Source organism: Salarias fasciatus, chromosome 5 (assembly GCF_902148845.1).
Source record: "Salarias fasciatus chromosome 5, fSalaFa1.1, whole genome shotgun sequence".
Taxonomy (NCBI): domain Eukaryota; kingdom Metazoa; phylum Chordata; class Actinopteri; order Blenniiformes; family Blenniidae; genus Salarias; species Salarias fasciatus.
In genome coordinates, this window is record NC_043749.1 from 14548573 (window position 1) to 14569919 (window position 21347).

General features: G+C 41.7%; 1 protein-coding gene across 1 annotated transcript; it reads left to right on the forward strand.

Moving 5' to 3' along the window:
- The first annotated feature begins 822 nt into the window (after positions 1–822).
- On the forward strand, positions 823–19862 carry LOC115389005 (msx2-interacting protein). Its single transcript, XM_030092358.1, has 15 exons — positions 823–1191; positions 2565–2879; positions 5659–6135; positions 6258–6412; positions 9171–9371; positions 9493–9644; positions 9725–9850; positions 9960–10073; positions 10171–10284; positions 10365–10465; positions 10673–17693; positions 18083–18151; positions 18257–18451; positions 18544–18702; positions 19427–19862. The coding sequence occupies exons 1-15, from the start codon at positions 1109–1111 to the stop codon at positions 19556–19558; spliced, it is 9414 nt and encodes a 3137-aa protein (XP_029948218.1). The 5' UTR covers positions 823–1108; the 3' UTR covers positions 19559–19862.
- The last annotated feature ends 1485 nt before the right edge of the window (positions 19863–21347 follow it).

Sequence of the window (21347 nt, forward strand, 5' to 3'; positions counted from 1 at the left end):
GGTCTATATTACCAAGGCATGGATGAATCTCTGATGAAGTCTGGTTCAGTCTATTTGGTGGCGCTGGCGCGCCCCCTACTGGCAGCACGGTTGGAGTTCCTGTTGGGAGAAACCAGTCGGTTGGCTGTAGTGACTGTATGGGTATAAAGATTTAAGAGTTAAGGAGGCCGATTTCACTGTCTGTGACTAGTGTTCTGTGCTCTTGTGTAACTGAGTACATACGCAAACAAACAAGACACACAAATGCAACCGGCCCAAAATACCCTGGAGACAACATGAGGTGACACCCGAGCGACACCCACTGGGGACTAGTGTTGTTACATATATCAAATCTATTTATTATTGTTGCATTTATGGATTCATCTTTCTTTTTGAGGGATTTGAGACAGATATATTCCCTTTGTTTCAGTTCATATCTCTGAAATAATCCAAATAATCCAAGTGTCCAGCAATAAAGGTCACTCCTTGTTTTAGAAAAGGTAAGGTCCCAAGTACACCACCATGAAGTGAATTAAATGTCTTTTCCCCGTATTTCACCTACTTAGGCATAAATATTTTTTCAATATTAAGAGAGAAACATCCTGCATTCAGTGTATTTGCATGTAAATCTGCCTAACTCAAGGCGAGAAAATAAACAGACTTTTCCACTGATTCGTTGATACTCCTGTCAATCAAAATCAGAGCCAACCAGAGGTAGGAATCAGACTGACAACCCGCCTCTGTCTGCTGTGTGTTTGCGTAAGAGGGGCGGGGCGGAATTCACCGTAAATATCTGACGAAGTGACGGCGATCTGAGTACGCAAACAGTTTTATTTATTTGAGAAACAAACATAAAAGGGAAACTGCAAATATTTACCGACAAACAAGTACAAAGTCGCTCGACATCAGCGGCAAGATCACGAGCTCGCGCAGCTCGCACCCGAAACGTCCAGGAGCGAGCGTCATGCGCGCTCCCGCCGTCGGGTCGAGGACGCAGCAGCTCCACTGGCAGCGGGCTGAAGACTGAGGACCGAGGACAGGCCCCGATCGTTCATTTTGTTCAGGCGGACCTCCGACCGGCACGGATTACAAACGTGAGAGATCATATGTGTGTGGAAACGAGCACACGATGGTTCGGGAAACCAGACACCTCTGGGTGGGGAATTTACCCGAACACGTTCGAGAGGAGAAGATTGTGGAGCATTTCAAGCGGTACGTTACGCAAGACGAAGCCCGTGTTTGCGAGCAGCGCGCGCCAGGCGCAGCGCTGATGTTACGATCGGCAGCCTGCTATCGATGCTAACACTGCTAGCAATTGGAAGTTTTGCCACTTCGGGAGTCTGTGTCCGCTCGCCGCGCTGCTTTGCATCGCAGAGATTCAAGTTGAAGCAAAATGCGCCAAATAGTGACGCGCGGGTGTAGCCGTTCAGGATTTATGGTGTTTTGCTAACTTTAGCCAACGCCAAGGAGGTAATTAGCTTGGCTTGCTAGCTAGCGAGCTACCACCCAACCAACCATTTTGTGGGTAGTCGAGAGGTTTTCGTGATCCCTGCGAGTGAGAAGGCAGCTAGCGTTAGCTGACAGCAGAACCAGAGCCGAGCCTCTGTTACTTTCACTGTCGGGAAAACGTCTATTTCCATGATGTTGTTCGTCGTCGGTGAATGTTTTGAAATTAAAAAAAAGATTTGTAAAGTCAGATCAGTGTTGATGCCCAAATGTTAGCAGATCGCAGAGCGGCAGGACGCTGGTTGCTATCACTGGCTCAGACTAAGCTAATGTTACACTTTACTGAGATTACAAGTAGACTTCGAAAGCAAAGCCCAAAGTGTAAAAAGGATAAAAGCTACTAAATACGCTCTGTAAGTTTGTCGTTGGCTCCGCACCACTATATTTAGTTTCTATTTATAAATACATTTGTAAAGCACTTCAGATTTTTTCAAAGATCTCTGAAAATTTTCAGACAATGTGTGTTAATAAAAGCTGAAAACATTGTTGATACACCAGCTGCGATTCCTATCTTGCAAGCCAAACAAAGTTGTAAAATGTTTCAATATGAAATAATCTAATATGGTTTAATAGCAAGAAATCTGCATAATTTTACCATAATGTGGCGACATTGTTTTTCTACAAAAAACTTCGAGTGAACTTAGTAGTTTAATTTATTGTGTTTTTCAGCGTTTACGTTTCTATCCTGTTTAGTCTGTGCCAGGACTCTTTGAACCAGTGACAATCAACATTCAAAGAATTTCCTTACCCTAACAATACCCTTGTGTAGGGCTGACTTCTTATGAAATCAACCTCAGCTAGACTTCAGAGATTTATATCTGTACCTGCACTTTATTTTTTGTGTAGTTACGGTTTGTTTGTTTTTTACGTGATTATTCTATTTGATGGGTGAGAAGTGAGTTTTGAAATTCCTGTTAAGATTATTTAAACAAGCTGAAAATAAACTTTTCCTGTGTATATAGTGCTTAAATCAAGTATTGGGTGATAGAGAAAAGCTTTCCAAGCCTATATTTATCTAATTTCTTTTTTTCCCTCTCTCCTCTCCTCTCTCTCTCTCTCTCATTGTAATTTCCTCTCAGGTATGGCCGCGTGGAGAGTGTAAAAGTCCTGCGAAAGCGAGGTTCAGAGGGGGGTGTTGCAGCCTTTGTGGATTTTGTGGATATTAAAAGTGCACAGAAGGCTCACAATGCTGTCAACAAAATGGGAGACAGAGACCTTCGGACTGACTACAACGAACCCGGGTCAGTCCCCAGTGCTGTTCGAGGCCTTGAAGACAGCTCCCCCTCGAGCAGTCGAGAAGTAGCGGGATTCTCTAGGGGAACAGTTGGTCCAGTGTTTGGCCCTCCTGTGTCCCTTCACACCAGAGAGGGACGTTATGAACGGAGAATAGATGGGTAAGTGGACACGGCGTCCCCTTGAAATCCAGGGGAAATCTGAGTATCGGGTGTAAAGCCTAAATACATAGTGGGGTTATTCGTGAGGGATTGATGCCTTGTGGGGTCACACAGAGTTAATCTAGGGATCGTTCCACTTTCCATCATAATTGACTCGCCTTGCCCATGGGATCTAAGTAAATTATCTACACATTGTCATTTGGTAAGGTAACTATATTTCAAGGTTTGACATCTGGTTTGGATACTACATCTGTGAGGAATATCCTGGTGAGTTTTGGATTTATTACATTCTGTGGGGAACTACCTTGGGGAGCTATTGGATACTTTCTATTACGTTTTTCTCCAAAATGCGGGATATAACCTCGATTTTCACGTGGAAACTGTAGAAGTTGGAAGTAAATCCCTATTATGAAGGATTCTATTTTCTCTGAAGACATCGGTGTATCATTACTGGAAGAAACTTCCATTGTGAGTTGTCGACCCCTTTTTTTTGTTTTTTTCTCCACATCGCGGCAACAGCCTGTGGTTGGACTACTTTTACCGTTACTTTTCCGTGTGGATACCTCCTCTTCTGGATTTACTTTTTGACCAAGTGGATAGAAGAGCGTAATGATCATTTCACTTCGCAAGCTCCCAGGCTGTTTCAGTCATTTTAGGACAAAATTATCCGCATGTCAACCACCCAAATGTGGAAGCTCTGTCAAGAAGACTTGAACCACAACACTGAGTATCCTGAACGCCAACAAGTGAAGTTTGTGGAGCTATTCTTGTTTTTGGGTCTGTCGGCCATGAAGAAACATGAAGAATACCTCGTTGGGATGTAACCTCCTGGATGTACACAATGCAATACCTTGTGCTTGTGCTGGATGTACTGACGCGGACCCTAGTTTGAATAGATATAGCTGCCATTTATGTGGATTACTAAAGTGTGGATGTAGCTGTGTGAAATCTCCACCATGAGACGAGTTCACAAGTGCGTTTAAGCATCAGAAGACTTTTTTTTTTAAATTTTTTGTTAATTTGACATTGATATATAGAATTAGCATCTCCCAGTCAAATCACCTGATTGGATCCATCCACTGTGGAATTATGTCATGTCTATTAACCTAAGAGGATTTTTTTACATGCTGCAGTCCGTATCTGCGAGATATTAAATAAATTGACGTTAACCAGTGGAATATGTTTTTGAACCAATTTTTCACCGTCTATGATCATTTTTTTGGGACATAACATTTTGTCAAGGCAAGACTGATCCAATGGGATATATTCGTTCTTTTGGCTCCGAAGTTAATTAAACGTCAACCAGGAATCGGCCGAATCCTCAGATGTTCATCAACTTTTTTTTTTTCCACAATTCATATTTATTTATCCAACTTTCATGTTTCTATATTTTTTCTACATCTCCCAAAAAACATAAAGCAATCCCCATTTATGTGATTGTTTTGTTTTTTTGCTTTTTTTTTTCCATCCAGTGAAGAGAAAAAAGTAGCCTAACTGTGGATTTTACGTCAACAATCTACTGGCTCGTTGCTCAGTATTGAAGATATCGTGTGGTACAATTCAAGAAAAACGTTTTTTCCTAAATAGACCGATTGTTTTTTATTAATTTTTTTTTTTTGGTCCCCCATGGTTTTTCATTCGGGCTCTCACATTCTGCCCTGCTAGATATTATTTGGATTAGAATCAGTAACCTCTTTTCCGAAAAGGTTGGTATTGCTCTGCCGTCTGTATACTGTCTTTCTCTAACTTTCCTTGGTGCTATGTTTGATTAAATATGCATTATTTTTAAGAAAATACATTATTTGGAGAATATTTTTATGACATGCATATATACAATGTGTGTAGCATACATCGTATGTATGAAGCATGCAAGCAAGCAAATATTGACATATTTGTAATGTTTGTTTTAATGCAAGTTCCTCTTCTCCATTTTCAACTAAATACCCCATAATAAGCTTTAGCATTTGATACAATCATGTTTTACATTTTGAATTTTACTGCATCAAGCATTTTGGTGGAATTTTCAAGTTGAGTAACTAAAATAGTTTTCAATCAAATGATTTGCAGCGGTCAGAAATTTATGAAAAGTTGGTCCCCAAAATCAGCTCCTCCTGAACTTCCAGACTTAACTGGTTTGTCTTTGTGTTCCAAATGAAGCGATGCTGTAAGGTGTTTGTTCAAACAGATGTTTAAAATGAAACAAGCCAGCTTTCTGTGGCAGCTATTCAAAATACAAAAGTTTATCGGATACAGTGAGCTACAAAAAGAAAACCTTTCAGGATCATATTAGTTCAGATCTGTAGTTTTTTTTTAATGAAGACAGTGTCAGTATGTTATGTTCGCTTCTCAGGTCTTAATTTAAATTATATAGGTATTATAACGTCTCATTTCTGTAATACTTTTTGAATCTTGAAATTAGTGGGACCTTGTACAGTTGTTGGAGCCTTCAGAAAGTCTTAATAGCAGGTCTCATAGCTTCTTCGTCTTTGCATTGTTTACAAATCGAAAGACAAGTTTGTTTGTTTGATAAGTCCTGAACTGATTCAAGACACCAGTTTTGAATCTGCGTAGCCAAGAATGACATTTATGCAATTGTTAGAACATTGATCGTTTTTGCCCAACAGATCTATGGCCTGACCTTGATCATGCCTTTGCTGTAGTGATTATTTTTAACTGAAGAGAATTTTAAAGTAAATGTTTGTCTTTGCTGTTCAAAGTCATAATAACAGTTTTGTCTTTCTGTTTGTTTTTTTTTTGTGTTGTTTTTTTCAATTCACAGTAGTTCCGAAAGTCGTGAGCGTGCATACGATCACAGCCCATATGGACATCATGACCGCAGTGGCACTTTTGACAGACAGCGTCACTACAATGCTGATTATTACAGAGACCGCTCTGTGTTTGCTGCAGCTGGCCCCGGTAGCAGTGCTATTGGGGCGAGCTTCGACGCTTCAGACCCACATTTTGACTCTCGAATCAGAGACCCTTTCACTCTCACGAACTCCACACGACGGGACCTGTACAGAGACGACAGAGGACGGCGTGTTGATAGAACTTATCATCACCGTCGGAGCCGATCATCTCATTCCTCACAGTCAAGACACCCTTCTCCGCAACGGACCACGGGGCAAACCCCTAAAACTCCTCATTCCCCAAAAAGAGCCCCATTGTCACCTGGCAGAGGCCCAAGATCTCGATCTCACAGCAGGTCGTCGAGCTCGGATTCTGTCAGCAGCACCAGCAGTACAGGCAGTGGCAGGTGTGACATTTCTTCTGTTGAGATTCAATAAATTCAACTTCAACGTGAAAGTGCCTTGAACTGGAAACGTTTTCAACATTTGTATTTGTTTTTTTTGTTTTTTTTCCTTCATTGAACGACAGCGATTCAAACAGCAGCTCCAGTGATGGATCTCGAGCTCGTTCGGTTCAGTCATCGGCTGCACACGTGCCTCCACAGTCCTCCATGGTGCTTGACTCTGAAGAGCCACGTAGAAGTTTCGGAATTAAGGTGCAGAACCTGCCGGTGCGCTCTACAGGTGAGTCCTGATTTCAAGTTATTGTCAACAGCTTTATATTTTTTTCACTGCTGACTTTCTCAAATGAATAAGTAAATCCGTGAAAATATACTTGTTCTTATCTTGAAGCCATGTGTTTTTGAAATGGCAGTGTAGAGAACTAATCGCATGTATAATATCCTTCAAATGAACTGTCCTTATAAAATTTCCCATTAGGTTTCATTCTCTTCATTCTCATTTATCATAATTTTTGTTTAGGACGGGGGAAAAAAAAAGAGAAGTGTTGATCGATAGAGGTCCGATTGAGGCCCCGAGCAAGGCCTTTGACCCGCACTATCTTCCCAAGAACTGCACGGTGGTAACCCACCGCCCCTAAAAATAGTATGGATTAAAGGAGGGGTATTATGCAAAATCCACTTTTTTGAGCTTTGTATAGTGCTATAGTGTAATTTCCCCCATTAAAAACACGCATGGAGTTGTTTCCTGAACCATTCATGCATATTTGAGCAATCCCTGAATCTCCCCCTGGCAACCATACTGAGCGCTGAAACGCTTGGTGCTGCACAGCTCCGCCCCTTCTCTGACGTAGTCTGCACAGCTCCTCCCGCACAGCTTGCGCTCTCCAGGGCGGGGGAAATACACCGCAAATAGCTGAGATGGACGCTCTGAGGGGGGCGTGTCGCTAAGGCGAGGAGATTCTTGAAGAGACAGGGACTTATTTTCAGTTGTTTGGGCAGAGGTAAATTTGATTTATTTTTGACACATGCAGCTTTCACCATCCAACTTTGGGCAAAGCTGTTGCTCGAGTGTGCTGTAGATTGATACTTAAGGCCAAAAAAAAAAACACGTAATACCCCCTTTTAAAGGTGGACAAATGTAGTTTGGTTTTATCTAATCTGCCTTAAGTGCTATTCTACAACATACCTAAGTAAGAAATTTTAATTATTTACTTTTTTTTTTTCAAAATTTATCTAAATTGCTCTGGTGTGTGATTCACCCTGTAGTCTCAAACTCTGGGTAAAACTTGAATAACAACTGATCCTCGATCACAACTGTAAATATATATTCCTCCTGGCAATCTGTCAATGTATCAGATTGTTTTAAAGCCAAATATACATTTTTTTTTTATTATTTCTTATCCTTTTCAATGCTGTAGACTAGGTGAATAGCTGTCAACGTTAACAATTTTCTCTACACGTGTAACCGGTTACACGCGACGTCGGAGAATTGTGATCTTTTTCTTTCACAGTTGCGCTTTATAACCACTAGAAGGCTCTGTCTCCATTAAAATACAGAACCTCATATAATCCCATTAAAATCAAAGCCATCCAGTAGTTATCTAACAAAAATGTTTATTCTATCATCCACCATTGACACAGGCTGCTTTTCGAGGGCCACCTTTTCAGCCATTAAGCTGCTGATATATTCACTATGTGTTTTCTCACATTTCTTTGTTTTTTTGTATTATAATCTGTTATGCTGGCCTGTGAACCGCTAGCGATAGCAATAATGAGTTAGCTGGCTAGCCGTAGCAATTTCTCCCTCCAATTTGTTCTCGTGTTTCCGTCATAGCTGGTCTCTCCTGGATCCCGTGCTGCTGTTGTAAACCAGCTTTGCCTAACACAGCCTCCACCCAACAGTATTTCCAGTTTGTTATAAAAGCTGCCAAACACTGCTCCGCTCGTTCTTAGCTGCCGTTGCATCCCCGAGTCAACTTGAACGCAACATTGACTGTGGCGGGTTTTTTTTGTTTTTTTTTAATCAACCATTTTAATCAATCACTGTGCTGCATGTATCTAGTATGTATTTGCACTAGAGGGAACATTTAGTTGGCTAACGTAATTGTCTGAAGCTTTCATGTAACATCACCCCAAAAAACTTATATATTGGTGAAAAAAGGGCGAGGAGGAGGAAAATGACATGTGCATGGTTATTTATTTTTCCAAACGGTTATGATTTGTTATCCGTTTACACGTGTAGACGTTGACACCCCTAATAGCTATCACAATTTTGAAGTGCTTGGGGGAAAAAAAATAAAAATGAGATATTGCAGACTTGTACTATATTAACTCATACACATAATCCAGTGATTTTAACATGAAAACACCATGATTGTGACATTAAAGCTCGTGTCCGGAGTTTTGAATGAGAGAGGGTTTTTTTTAATCCAATGTCTCGAAGTTCCGCCCTCCCTCTGCTTTCATGAACGACCAAGCCACGCCCCTTTAATTGTGCACGCTATTATCCGTCGGGTGAAAATGAGTGCCTCCGAGTCCTACAGCATCCTCCATGTTTAGCTGTTTACGGTGGATGTTCAGCAGACAGTGGATATATCCGAGGTAAGCGGGGCGGCTGCTGTGTAGCTAACTCACCGCTGCCTGGGCGAGTGCGCGTGCTCTCTGGCTGCGTGCACACTTTGATTGACAACACCAGAATGCGGAAGCTCGAAATCTATTGACTGAAGCTGACCGGCGCTTTTTCGGATAACATGGGGGTCTATGAGACGAAGGCGGGGCTCATAAATACATTTTTATGTTGCTTTATGCTAATATTATATTGTAGTATCGAACCAGACTGACACATTTAAGCTCTGTTGAAAAATGATACATACATTGGAAACGAACGTAAACTCCGGACACGAGCTTTAATTGAAGTTAGACTTTGATAACACTTGACTGTGGGAAAACGTTTTGGGATTGTCATTGTCAGTATCTCAGAAATTATGTTGTATTTAGTGTTTTTACCTGTGGTATTAAACTATTTTTCATTCTTTTTACAGACACAAGTTTAAAGGATGGACTCTTCCATGAATTCAAGAAGCATGGAAAAGTTACTTCAGTACAGATTCATGGAGCATCTGAAGACCGTTACGGTTTAGTATTCTTCAGACAACAAGAAGATCAAGAGAAAGCCCTGAATGTCTCCAAAGGGAAGCTCTTTTTCGGCATGCTTATCGAAGTGACTGCTTGGAACGGTCCTGGTGAGTGATGCTTCATATCGCAGAAAGTATTTTCCCCCAAAATTACTTTTATAAAACTTGATGAACTTTGGTTCAAGTGGCGTATTTGTTACATTAATGATAAACCTTTTCATTACCTCAGAAACTGAGAGTGAAAACGAGTTCAGACCCTTGGATGGTCGAATTGATGAGTTTCACCCAAAGGCAACAAGGACACTGTTTATAGGGAACCTTGAAAAGACCACCAGTTATCAACAGCTCCTGGATATTTTTCAGCGCTTTGGAGAAATTGTGGTAAGTTACTAACTTTCTGTAAGGTGTGTTGTATGCTGTGCATTGATTTATTTCTAATTGTCACGTCTTTTGTACTTAAGGACATTGACATCAAGAAAATCAATGGAATTCCCCAGTATGCTTTTGTTCAGTATTCTGACATTGCTAGCGTTTGCAAGGCCATTAAGAAGATGGACGGAGAGTATCTGGGGAGTAACAGACTAAAGGTAGTGTTATTACAGCAAACATTAGCATGTGTAATTTGTGTATGTTTCTAAAATCATGTACAGGATTTTTTTATATGCATTAGTCAAGGTGTTTTCTTTCTTGTTGAAGCTTGGGTTTGGAAAGAGTATGCCCACGACCTGTGTCTGGCTAGACGGGTTAGCAACCAATATTACAGAGCAATACCTCACTCGGCACTTCTGCCGCTATGGACATGTAGTTAAGGTAAAGAGTTCAATTTTCTATTGTTTAATATGGACTTTTTTTTTTATTGTTGTGTTGCTTCTTTAAAACTCAATTGTATTTATTTTTTTCTTTTAAGGTTGTGTTTGATAGATTGAAAGGGATGGCCCTCATTCTGTACAACAACACAGATTTTGCTCAAGCAGCTGTAAGAGAGACGAAAGGCTGGAAGATTGGTGGTAACAAAATAAAGGTAAATACATTTTTAAAGGAAATGATTTTAGTATGACTGTCTCTGGGTTTTTTAAGTTATGATTTTATGTCCCATGTTAGGTGGATTTTGCAAGTCAAGAGAGCCAGATGGCATTCTACCGATCTATGCAGGCATCTGGTCAAGATATTAGGGACTTCTATGAAATGCCTCCTGAACGAAGGTAAAATAGGGATCAATTGCATATAGCAATTTGTATGTATTTAAGGTTTTACACAACATTTTCTCTGGTGCGATGTGGCATGTCTATATAGAAACACTTTTACATGACAGTATGCACATTATTTTTAATTTATCAGCAACAACGTAAAGAAATTACCAATTATTTAAGGTGATAAAAAACTCTTCTTTCTGTATATTTGCTTTACAGAGAGGATCGCAGACCTCCATATCATGAGTTTCCAGCGGAAAGGGCTTACTATGAGAATATACGAACCCCTGGCCTTTATCCAGAGGATGCTCGAAGAGACTATGCTGCACGCAGCAGAGAACGCTTTCCTGAATTGGAGCATTATCAAGGCGAGCACTTCGACCCACGTTACCATGAAGACCCAAGAGATTACAGGGATTACAGAGACCCCTTTGAGCAAGACATTCGGAAGTACACATACATTCAAAGAGAGAGAGAACGAGAGCGAGAGCGTTTCGAGGCTGATCGTAACAGATGGAGCCCTTCTCACCCACGGCGCCCTGTTACTCCAGCAGTTTCACCTTCACCATCTGAGCGGGCTCCCAGAGACTCTGAACGTCGGGTTTACAGCCAGTCTTCTGAAAGGAGTGGTAGCGTTAGCTCCGTTTCGCCAACACATTTTGACAAAGCTGATAAGACCCTGCCAGAACATGCCTCAAAGAGTGATAAAAGCAATCAACCGGATCGTTTGGCAGGGGCTGAAAAAATTAAACGTGCCAAACGAAAAGAGAAAGGTGACAAAGACAAACCTGAGAAGCTTAAGTCAAGGAAAGCAAAAGGGCAGTCACCATCCAACCCGCTGCCTGAAGGTGAGCTTGAGACTGGTTTCGATGGTGGTTCAGGAAGAGGAAGGGGATCAGACCAAGATGCACTTGAGAAACAGAAATGTAAGGGAGATAATGACACCCTTCCTGGGACTGTATCGTCAGCTGCACATCTGGAGTCTGTCAAAGGTGAAAGGTCTGAAATTGGTAAAGGCGATAATTCAGACCTGGACGCCAGAACTCGAATAAAGAAACAGCCTAAATCTGATTCTGGAACTGATGGGAAAGATTCTTCAGTTGATTCAGATCGGCTTGCTGCAAGAAAGAGGCGCTTTGCTGATTCTGGTGGTGGGACTGTCCGACAGAAGAGAAGCAGACATAGAGATGAGGACGGGACTCAGTCCTCAGACTTATGTGCTACTGGCATGTATTTGAAAGACTCAGATACTGACAAACCCAAAGATTCTCAACAGAGAGAATCAAGACTGAAATCGGAAAAAAGTGGTGCTCAGAAGGATGGTCAAGAAGATGTTCGAGGACGAGATAAGTCAGATGGATCTTTGGACCCACTGGAGCCCAAGCGACATCCAGAACATGTTTCATCGAGAAGATTTTCCCAGGAGGGTCTTGCAGAGCAGAACAGCACCCGAGAGCAAGATCATGCTGTTTTCAAGTTTAGTCAGAATTCTGAACCTAGCAAAAGTTCCAAGACTAAGGAAGACCATGTTGATATAGATCTTTCTCAGAGTTACCGTAAGCAGATGGAACAAAATAGACGTTTGCACCAACAACAGCAGCAGCGTGAATCTGACAAACCTGAAAAACCAGGAAGTCCTCATGGAAGTGAAACGGAGGACTTGGAACATCGCAGTCTTGTACATGAGGTTGGAAAGCCACCTGAAGATGTCACAGATAATTTTCCATCTCACAAATTGAAGAAACAAGACCAGTTCGATGCTGAGTCAGTAACAAAGAGAGAACGTGTCTACAGAAGCTTCAGACACAAAAGTGAAGATCCTGACTGGAATAACAGCTCTTCTCCAGGACGTCAGCTCTTCTCTCACCACAGAGATGAAGACTTTGTGGATGCTCCTCAGAAAGAGCTTAAAAGAAGCGAGGAAAAAAATTACCCAGATTTGGATTTGTTGGTCAAAAAGACACCAAACACTCAGGTAAACAAAAACATTTCTTTACTTGGCATGGAAGAAGAGCAGCAAAAGAGATTGGAGGGCAGAGTTAAACAAGATTTGTTACCCAATATAAACTTCTCAAGAAGTTTAAGTAAAAACATTCACAACAGAAAGCGATTAGAATATGGTGTTTGGCCAGACTTAGAGCCAGGTGAAGTTCGATCAGACTCTGAAGAAGACAGAGATACCAAACCTCATTCTCCTGTGCCCTCTACATCTATGCCCTTTTCTCAGAGGCAAAGGGCTGACAGGTTTTCAGACCCCAAACTAGCACATCTCGAAAGGAACAAGTTCTATTCTTTTGCCCTTGATCAAACAATTACTCCAGATACAAAGGCCCTACTTGAGCGTGCAAAATCCCTCTCATCTTCCAGAGAAGACAACTGGTCATTTTTAGATTATGATACTCATTTCGCGAGTTTTCGTAACAGAAAGGACACTGAGAAAGTGGAAGCAACACCAAGGCCTACACCTCCCTGGTACATGAAAAAGAAGAAGATCCGAAGTGGATCAGAAGATAAACTTGATGACAGGAAGGAGGAGCCAAAGCCAGAAGAACAAGAACGCAGGGAATTGTTTGCCTCCCGCTTTCTTCACAGTCCTGTCTTTGAGCTAGACTCCAGACGACTTCAACATCTGGAACGCAGACATGAAGAACCTGAGCAAGTCCAGCAGCCCGGTCAGCAAGGGACAGTTGATGGTGAACCTGATTCTGGGCCAGTTGTTCTTTTTTATAGTCGCTTTTTAGAGCTGACAAAACAACAAGAACAAAAGAATAAAACTCAACAGATACAGGAAGGTAAAGATGTGATTCTCACAAATGAGATTAAAGTAGAAAAACCACCAGTTCAAGAGCAGCAAACTGAGCCATCACCAGAAACTTTTGAATCTGTTGAGCCAGAAATTAAACCCATCAGTCCAGCTGAAGAACTGATCCCTGAACCTCAACTTCCACCTGCCTCTACACCCCAATCTATCAAGGACAGTCCTCCATCTGAAGAAAAATTTGCTGTGCCAAATTCAGTCCCTGATATTAATTCCCCTGTGTCAATCACAAAGGAAGAAGTAAAAGAAGAGGTGAGAGAAACTGAATGTTTGCCTGTTCAGCCATCACCAACTGAAACAAATTCTGAACATGCACCTGTTGCCATGTCTGAACCCAACTGCTTGGAGAATCAAGGCAAACTTTCTCCTCTTTTTGAAGAGAAAACAGATGTGGTCACTGAGGATCTTAAGCCCCCAGTCTCAGAACAACTATGTTGTCCCAGTTTTAATGAAGAGTTTATTAGTAGTTCTGAACCAGAGCTGGATCCTGAGACAACACAACCAGAAGTACCTGAAGCTGAGAGTCCAGCACCTCCTAGTTTAGATGAGCAGGATGTTGTCAAGAAAGAGTCTCCTGCTTGTAAAGAAGAAGAAGAGCCTGAAGAAGAAAAGAAACCTGAAATGGATACAGTGCAGATGCCTGTTGATAGTGACACAAATGAAGAGCCAGTGTCACCTCAAAAAGAGAATAAACCAAAAGAAATGAAACTTAAGAAAGGCAAGCAGTCACCTGCTCAAGTTACTTCAGTTCCCATCATGTTGACTCCCGTTTCTGAGAAACATCCTACACGCAAGAGTGAGCGCATTGACAAAGAGAAACTGAAACGTGGTTCATCCCCAAGAGCAGAACGGAAATCTGCTGGAAAATCTCCCATACATGGATCAGATCCTGATACATCAGATCAGAGCCGATCAATTACTAGAGCAAGAAGAAGGAATGTTAAATCTGTATATGCCATCTTACCTGAAGATGATGCACCAGTGTGTTCTGGCAAGGAAATTTCAGAGTCGCCACGCTCTGCACGAAAGCGAGGTACTGACAAAGAAGTCACACAACAAAATACTGAAATAGATCCACCAGCTCCAGCCCCCGTTAAACGTGGACGTCCTCCTAAACATCGCAGACAAGTTGATGTGAATTCAACTGCTAAGGTAGAAAAAGCTAAAATAGACAAAGATGCTGATTCAAATGAATCTGAAAGTGGTGAACGAGCCCCAAGAACATCTAAAGGCAAAGCATCCCCTCATGTCGCAAAGAGTTCAGCAAATCAGATGTCTGCAGCCCAAGGATCTGGATCAACAAAGAAGGTGGACAAAACTCAGGCAGCTGATGATCATGAGATGGATTTCACAGATGAAGATACCTTGACTTTGCAAGACTCATCAAATCCATATAAAGATGATTCATTAAAAACTGAGCAAAAGAAAGAGATAAAAGATGAGCAAGACTCAGAACTGGAAAAAGATAAAGAGAGTAGCCCTCTTGAAAATGTTAGTGAGGCTAAAGCCAATGGCAAAGAGACTGATTCTGTTTTAAAAGAGAAACCCACTGACAAGGCTGTGAGAGGAAAATCCAAATCGCAAAAGTCGAAGTCTCCTGTCCTCAAGAACCTCAAAATCAGACTCAATGTAACGGAGGTCAAAGATCTTCTTCAGTTAGGAGAGGAAGAGCCTGTGAGTCAAGAAGACTCATCAAAAAAGCTAAAGCCGATTGACCATGATGATCTTAAAGAGGAAAAGGAAAATGCTACTTTGGAGAAAACCATAGAAACCTCAAAGAGCTCAAGATCACAGGAGCTAGAATTGGAACAGGCTGTAGAGAACATTGCAAAACTCACAGATCCGACGTTTCCAACAGAGCCGCCAACATCACCTGTCCCACCAGCAGAGGTAAAAAGTGATCCTGAGGAGGAAAAACCTTCTAATCCTGCTAGTGAGACAGAGCTCATGGCTGCTATATGCTCAATAACTCCAGAGGATACAAATGCATCTTTAACCCAAGCGCCTCCAGTAAGTGCAGATGTAGGTTCAGAATCTGAGATCCAAGACTTGATTCAGCCCGTCAAAGATGAACCTGATACTCCATCTACTTTGCAGGATGAGCTTAGTCTCCCAAACACACCCATAAAACCCCCCAGAAAGCAAAAACCATCTAAACGCCTTAAAGGCCAAAAGCAGGTGAAAAAGGATTTGAAGGAAGAACCTGCAATAACAGAGGAACCGACAAAGCCTTCAGCAGAAAGCAAAGCATCTAATGTGAAGGATGTTTCTGAAGCACCCTTATCAGCAGCAGCAACAGCAGCAGTTATTACCACAACGACATGGAAGCCAGAACCTGAACTATTGGATGTCACAGCAACAGATGTGAAAACAGAGTCTGCATTGTCTTCTGAGGAACAACCTCAGAAATCTGTTTACCCTCCGGCCAAAAATCGACCTGGCTCACAACAGCCGATTCCACAGGATTGTGTCTCCTCTTCACTTCCATCACTAACCAACAGACCAAATATCAGATTAATTACAAGCAATATCCCTGCCTCGCCAACAGATTGGCAACTCCATCCTAAAGATGCAAGTGTTTCCTTTTCGCCAGTTGTACCAGTAGGGGCCAAGGAAAACCAGCCATTATCGACTGACGTGGAAAACACCAATGCTGATCATGGAACAAGCGACTTGAGACAGATTCTCATGCAACACAAAACTGTTCCTCTGCCGGGCAGTACGCCCATTCCCACTACTTTGCCCAACCTTCGAGATTACAACCCATCTGAAAGTAATTGTCAACTCTCAGTTCTTGTGTCAAATAAGACACCACTTCCTGATAGCAAAACACAGGTCCATCCTGTCCCACCAATTGTTAGACCTCCAGCCTCCCTAACATCTGCTGAGACGAAGTCTGTCATCTCAGTGATTTCATCCACAGCGGCATCTGTTATTAGTCGTGTTTGCAACCCTTCTGAACCTGAGGACAAAGTGAACATTAATGTTGGAAATCCTTGTGTGGATGCTACCCAGCCTAAGCAAACTTTCAGGACCATTAAAGATGATACTGGATCATATCATGGGCCATCTCTGAGTGACGATGGAGCAAGTTCCGCGTGTTTTGTTACTGGGTCTCTGCCTGGACTAAGAGTAAATACACCTGAAGGAGTGGTGGTATTGAGTCATTCAGGTCAGAAAAAAGAGGGACCCCAGCGGATTGTTGCAAAATTGAGTCGAATTCCTCAAGCAACAGCAGGTGACATTGAATCGCAGCAGTTGGTGTCCATGTCGCAGATTAAGCCGGACATGTATGGTCATTCTCAGTCAGGACTTCAAAAAGGTCCTTCAACACAGTCAGATCATGGACATCCTGGCAAACAGCAGTCAGCTCCATCTATCAAGCAAGAAAGTGCGAGTTTGGACAAGGTGGAAGCAAGTTACCTACCTGGACCTCAAGGAGTGGTGAAACGCATTACACCGAGTAACCCGCAAGTAATGAGTTACCATCAAGATTACATGTCATCAAAACATCCAAAGAAAATGGATAATGCAGATTCTCATGGTACAGATGCGACGAAACCACCTTGGACACCTTCTGCTGTGAGTCCTGCAATAAGCCCACATCTGCCCTCCCCACCAGGAAACCATGTAGGCTTTGTCACGGCACCTGGTGACAGAGGTCTCAGCGGGATCAAACAGGAACCTCGTTCCCCACGGAAGTCAGGCCATCCACACTCTCCATTTACGAAAGGGTCCTCACCGATAGGCTCCTCGTCACCTAAAGGCCTTCCAGTTATGTTATCATCTGGCCTTCCTGCCATGCAGCCGTTTATCACTGGCGTACATCATCCAGAGCAGTCAGTCATCATGCCACCTCACAGCGTACCTGGAGGCTTGGGCCGGATGTCTCCTCATTGTGGAAGCCAGTCTATTTCAATGGGCCATCTTGTCCAAGGAGATGTTCGAGTCAACACTCCGACTTTGTCTGTGATGAACTATGGAATGCATAGTGAGATGGAAAGCCTTCAGTCAGATCCTCGGGGGACTGTTCAGTTACAAACCTATATAGCACCAGGTGACAGGCGTGTCCTCTTACACCCACAAGGTGAGCGTTCAGCTGCTGATCCTCATTCTGGACACATTCAAGAAAATCTCCCACCTTCTTCACCAAGACCACATGTTATGTCCAAACCTGTGTCTGAAAAGGATATAACAAAGTCATTAGAGGCAAAGAGACCACACTCACCTCTGCCCAAAGATGGAATGATGGGGATCAGGCAGCCTGGGGGGGCCATAGCATCTCCTCAAAGAGTTCAACTAATGCCACCAGGACCAAGTGCCTCATTTCAAGAGTACCCAGGACTGTACTCAAACCCAAGAGGCATTCATTCTCAAATGCCAGCGGTGTCCCCTGTTGGACTCAGCCAGCCTCCCGCTATGGTGAGTGTACAGTGTACTGCATGTCATGTATAACATGTCTTTGTAGATTAAGTCATTGTATTTATTGCAATCTGCCTTGACAATGCATTACACTTTACAAATAAATCCTGTTCATGATTTTGTTCATCCAATGTCTATAAATGATTTTACAAAATATGATGCATTCATATTACCAGTAGCATAACAATGCCAAAATCTTTACTCTCCACGTCATTTAAACTATTTGACAAATATTTTACTACTCAATTTTTGTACTGCTCTTTTGAGCCAAAGGCTGTTTACATTACCAATTTGTTTAGAGAATTGGCCTTAGCAAGTATGTGAATTGTGTTGTGGTGGTGTTGTTTTCACAAATCTACTCTAACAGCAATGTTTTCTTGAATTCTTAGGGTGCTGACCTCCGGGTGAAACCTGATGGAAAGACGACGCAGACTGTTAATATGGTGCAGTTACTCACGGTAAGAAACTCTTAAACACATGTTGTTGTACTGAGAATGATCAGTCTGAACAAGACCTGGGATTGTCTCACATGATTTTAATTGTTTTGTCTCCCATTCAAACAGAAATACCCGATAGTGTGGCAAGGCCTGCTGGCACTAAAAAATGACACTGCTGCTGTCCAGTTGCATTTTGTCTGCGGCAACAAAGCTTTGGCTCATCGATCACTGCCTTTACAAGAAGGAGGAGCTCTTCTCAGGATTGTCCAGAGAATGAGATTAGAGGCTTCACAACTGGAGAGTGTAGCAAGAAGAATGACAGTATGTGTCTTTTGTCCCACTCCCATTTAGTATTTCCTTTTTTTCCCTCTCTCTTTTATTCTGCTCACAACATGAACCCTTTTTCTGTGCAGGGAGACACTGACTACTGTCTTCTTCTGGCGCTGCCTTGTGGACGAGATCAAGATGATGTCCTAAATCAAACTCAAGCCCTTAAGGCAGCATTCATCAACTACTTGCAGGCAAAGTTGGCTGCCGGTATCATCAATATCCCAAATCCAGGTTCAAATCAGGTAATGAGTAACAGATGGTTTACAGGATTAAAAAGAAAAAAAAAAATCTAACTGTGGTTTTCATGGTGTTTGCATGGAATTACCTGGACTGAGTCATGTGTTAAAATTACACTAGAAGATATTCATGTCATTCAGTCATACGAACTTGTATGGGCCAGGGAGCTTCCAACTCCATACAGTTGAGTTGTTCAAAGGTGAAGTGGCTGCTTTCAGCTCAGCTGGAGTTATTTGCTATTTTAAGATTAATTTGTTCATTGACTTGTTTTATGTGGCTGAATTAAATTCACATGGTTAAGCACATTTGTAATTATTTGACTTGAGTGCTTGAAGGGGTAAAAAAAAAAGGCTAAAAAACTGACATTTTCAAAACTTATTTTAAATTTAAACTTACAGCTTTGTGATTATACAGTTTGACTCCATTAGTATTTGCTCGTCAAGTGCTTTCTTCGTCACATTGTTGCAGACAGAGCTGTCTCAGAAGGCTTCAGGGAATCAGTATTGCTGCTATAGAAATATAGCTACTTTTCCAGAAAACTGGTGGTGTGTTGTTACAAGTGACAATTCTTTCAGGGCTTCGTTTGAACGACGTTTACATGCTATTTTAAAAATCACTAAGTACTATGTTTCCATTAATGTGTGGTTTAAATTTTTTTGTATAGTAGCCTTAAACTGCACAAACATTTCATGATCATAAATGATTTCTTCTTTCTTGTCTTTATTCCAGCCTGCCTATGTGCTCCAGATTTTTCCGCCATGTGAGTTTTCAGAGAGCCACTTATCACAACTTGCACCCGACCTCCTCAACAGGATCTCCAGCATCTCGCCACACCTCATGATTGTCATCACCTCTGTGTAACCTTCACTGGTGGGAGCTTTCCCCACAATGGATGTCCTGCAGAAGAGTCTCAGGAAGCCAGAGGAATATAAAAGATTGGGGGTGCTTTTCTTTTCTGGACACAATGGAAATTTGTAGGATTTACCCAATCAACAATTTTTAATTATTTTTGCATCAGTCTTTTTTTTTTCTTTTGTCACTCCTGTCTGGTGTGTTTGTCCTTCTTGAAAGAACTCAGGGATGGACCAAGCCAGCACGAGTCTTACTTGACCATTTCTCTGCTGTATTTCTATTTATTGGAGTTTTATTTTAATGTCCGGATTTGCTCTGAAGATAACAAGGTCAAGATGTTTGACGAACACAAATCTGACTGGGTGGCTTGTTTCCTTCATCGGTTTTACTGATTGACTTAATTTCCTCACAAGAACGGATCATGGAGGCCCATGAATGGCAGCGGATGAATAAACATTTCAACATGCAATTTTAAACGTTCATGTGTGGACTTCCTTAGCCGCTCTTTCTTTAGAGGACAAAGGAATAACAGAGACCCTGTTGAGGACCGCATTCATTCAACAGCTCCTTTAATTCTACCAGATCTGCTCATTTTCTCACTACTGAAGCAGTCACATCTCTGGCTCCTGCCTCTGCATTGAACAAGCTGCGGTGTAATTTGGGAGTTTTTGACTAGAGGACCTTGTAAAATGTTTTAAATATTTAAACAGGACTTGGACAACTTAATAGAGACATGAACTCTGGAACTTGACCAAGCAGAGTGTGAAAATTTAGATGGATCTCTAATTTTTGGGTGTAAATACTTGTAACACAAGAAGGTTGGCAGGCTGTCATGTGGAGTCTGCTGATGGCACTTCATATTTTGTAACTCAAATAAAAAAATAAGAACCCAAACATTTTTTCCCAAATACTTTTTTTTGTCACAGACCTGCTTAGCTGAATTTTAGCCAGTTACCACTTCAGTACATCATTGAATGACTGCTACCGCTTTGTTTTTAAACCTCTTTGGCAGCTGCTAAATCAATGGATAAAGTGAAACCCATTCCAAACTCATATTTCATGGCAAGCAACAAAGAGGGATTTTTTTGTGCATATATACATATTTTTGATTGTCCTGGCATAATAACATATTAAATGGACTTTACCTTATGTAGTGCTTTTCCACTGCCCAAAGCCCTTTACACTGTCACATTCACACCCGGGTGGGGGCAGCTGCCATGCACAGCACTCAGTCCATCTACTGGGAGCAGTTTGGGATTCAGGGTTTTGCTTTCGGACACTTTAGTGTGTGTTCCAGATGAGATTGGGATTCAAACCAATAACATTCCAATTGCAAAGCAGCAACCACTCTACAAAAGCCACAGTTGCCCCATGTGAGTATGTGTAAACCATTTAACCCCAAAATTGCAAAAATATTGCAATTATAGTTTTTCAGCATGATTGGAATGTGAAATGGACACATTTCTATTATTCATTACACAAACTAATACATTCCCTCTTTTGTTTTATTCGTCATAATCAATAGGATATAGCATCAGAGCAACTTTATAATGACAGTTAAAATAAAGATAATTGCCTGAAACGTTTAAATAATATGCTAGGGGCATAGAAGTTAAAATTCAGAATTATGTAATATATATTTTAGAGTCTTTATGTGATGATTGTATGTCTGTGCGCCGTCTGAAGGACTGACAACTGGGAGAGGATTCCTCCTTTTACAGGGTCGAGCCTGGTTAAAGAAAAGAATCATGCAGAAGCTGGATCAGTGATGGTTTCTCCCTTTTTTCTCTTTTATTTA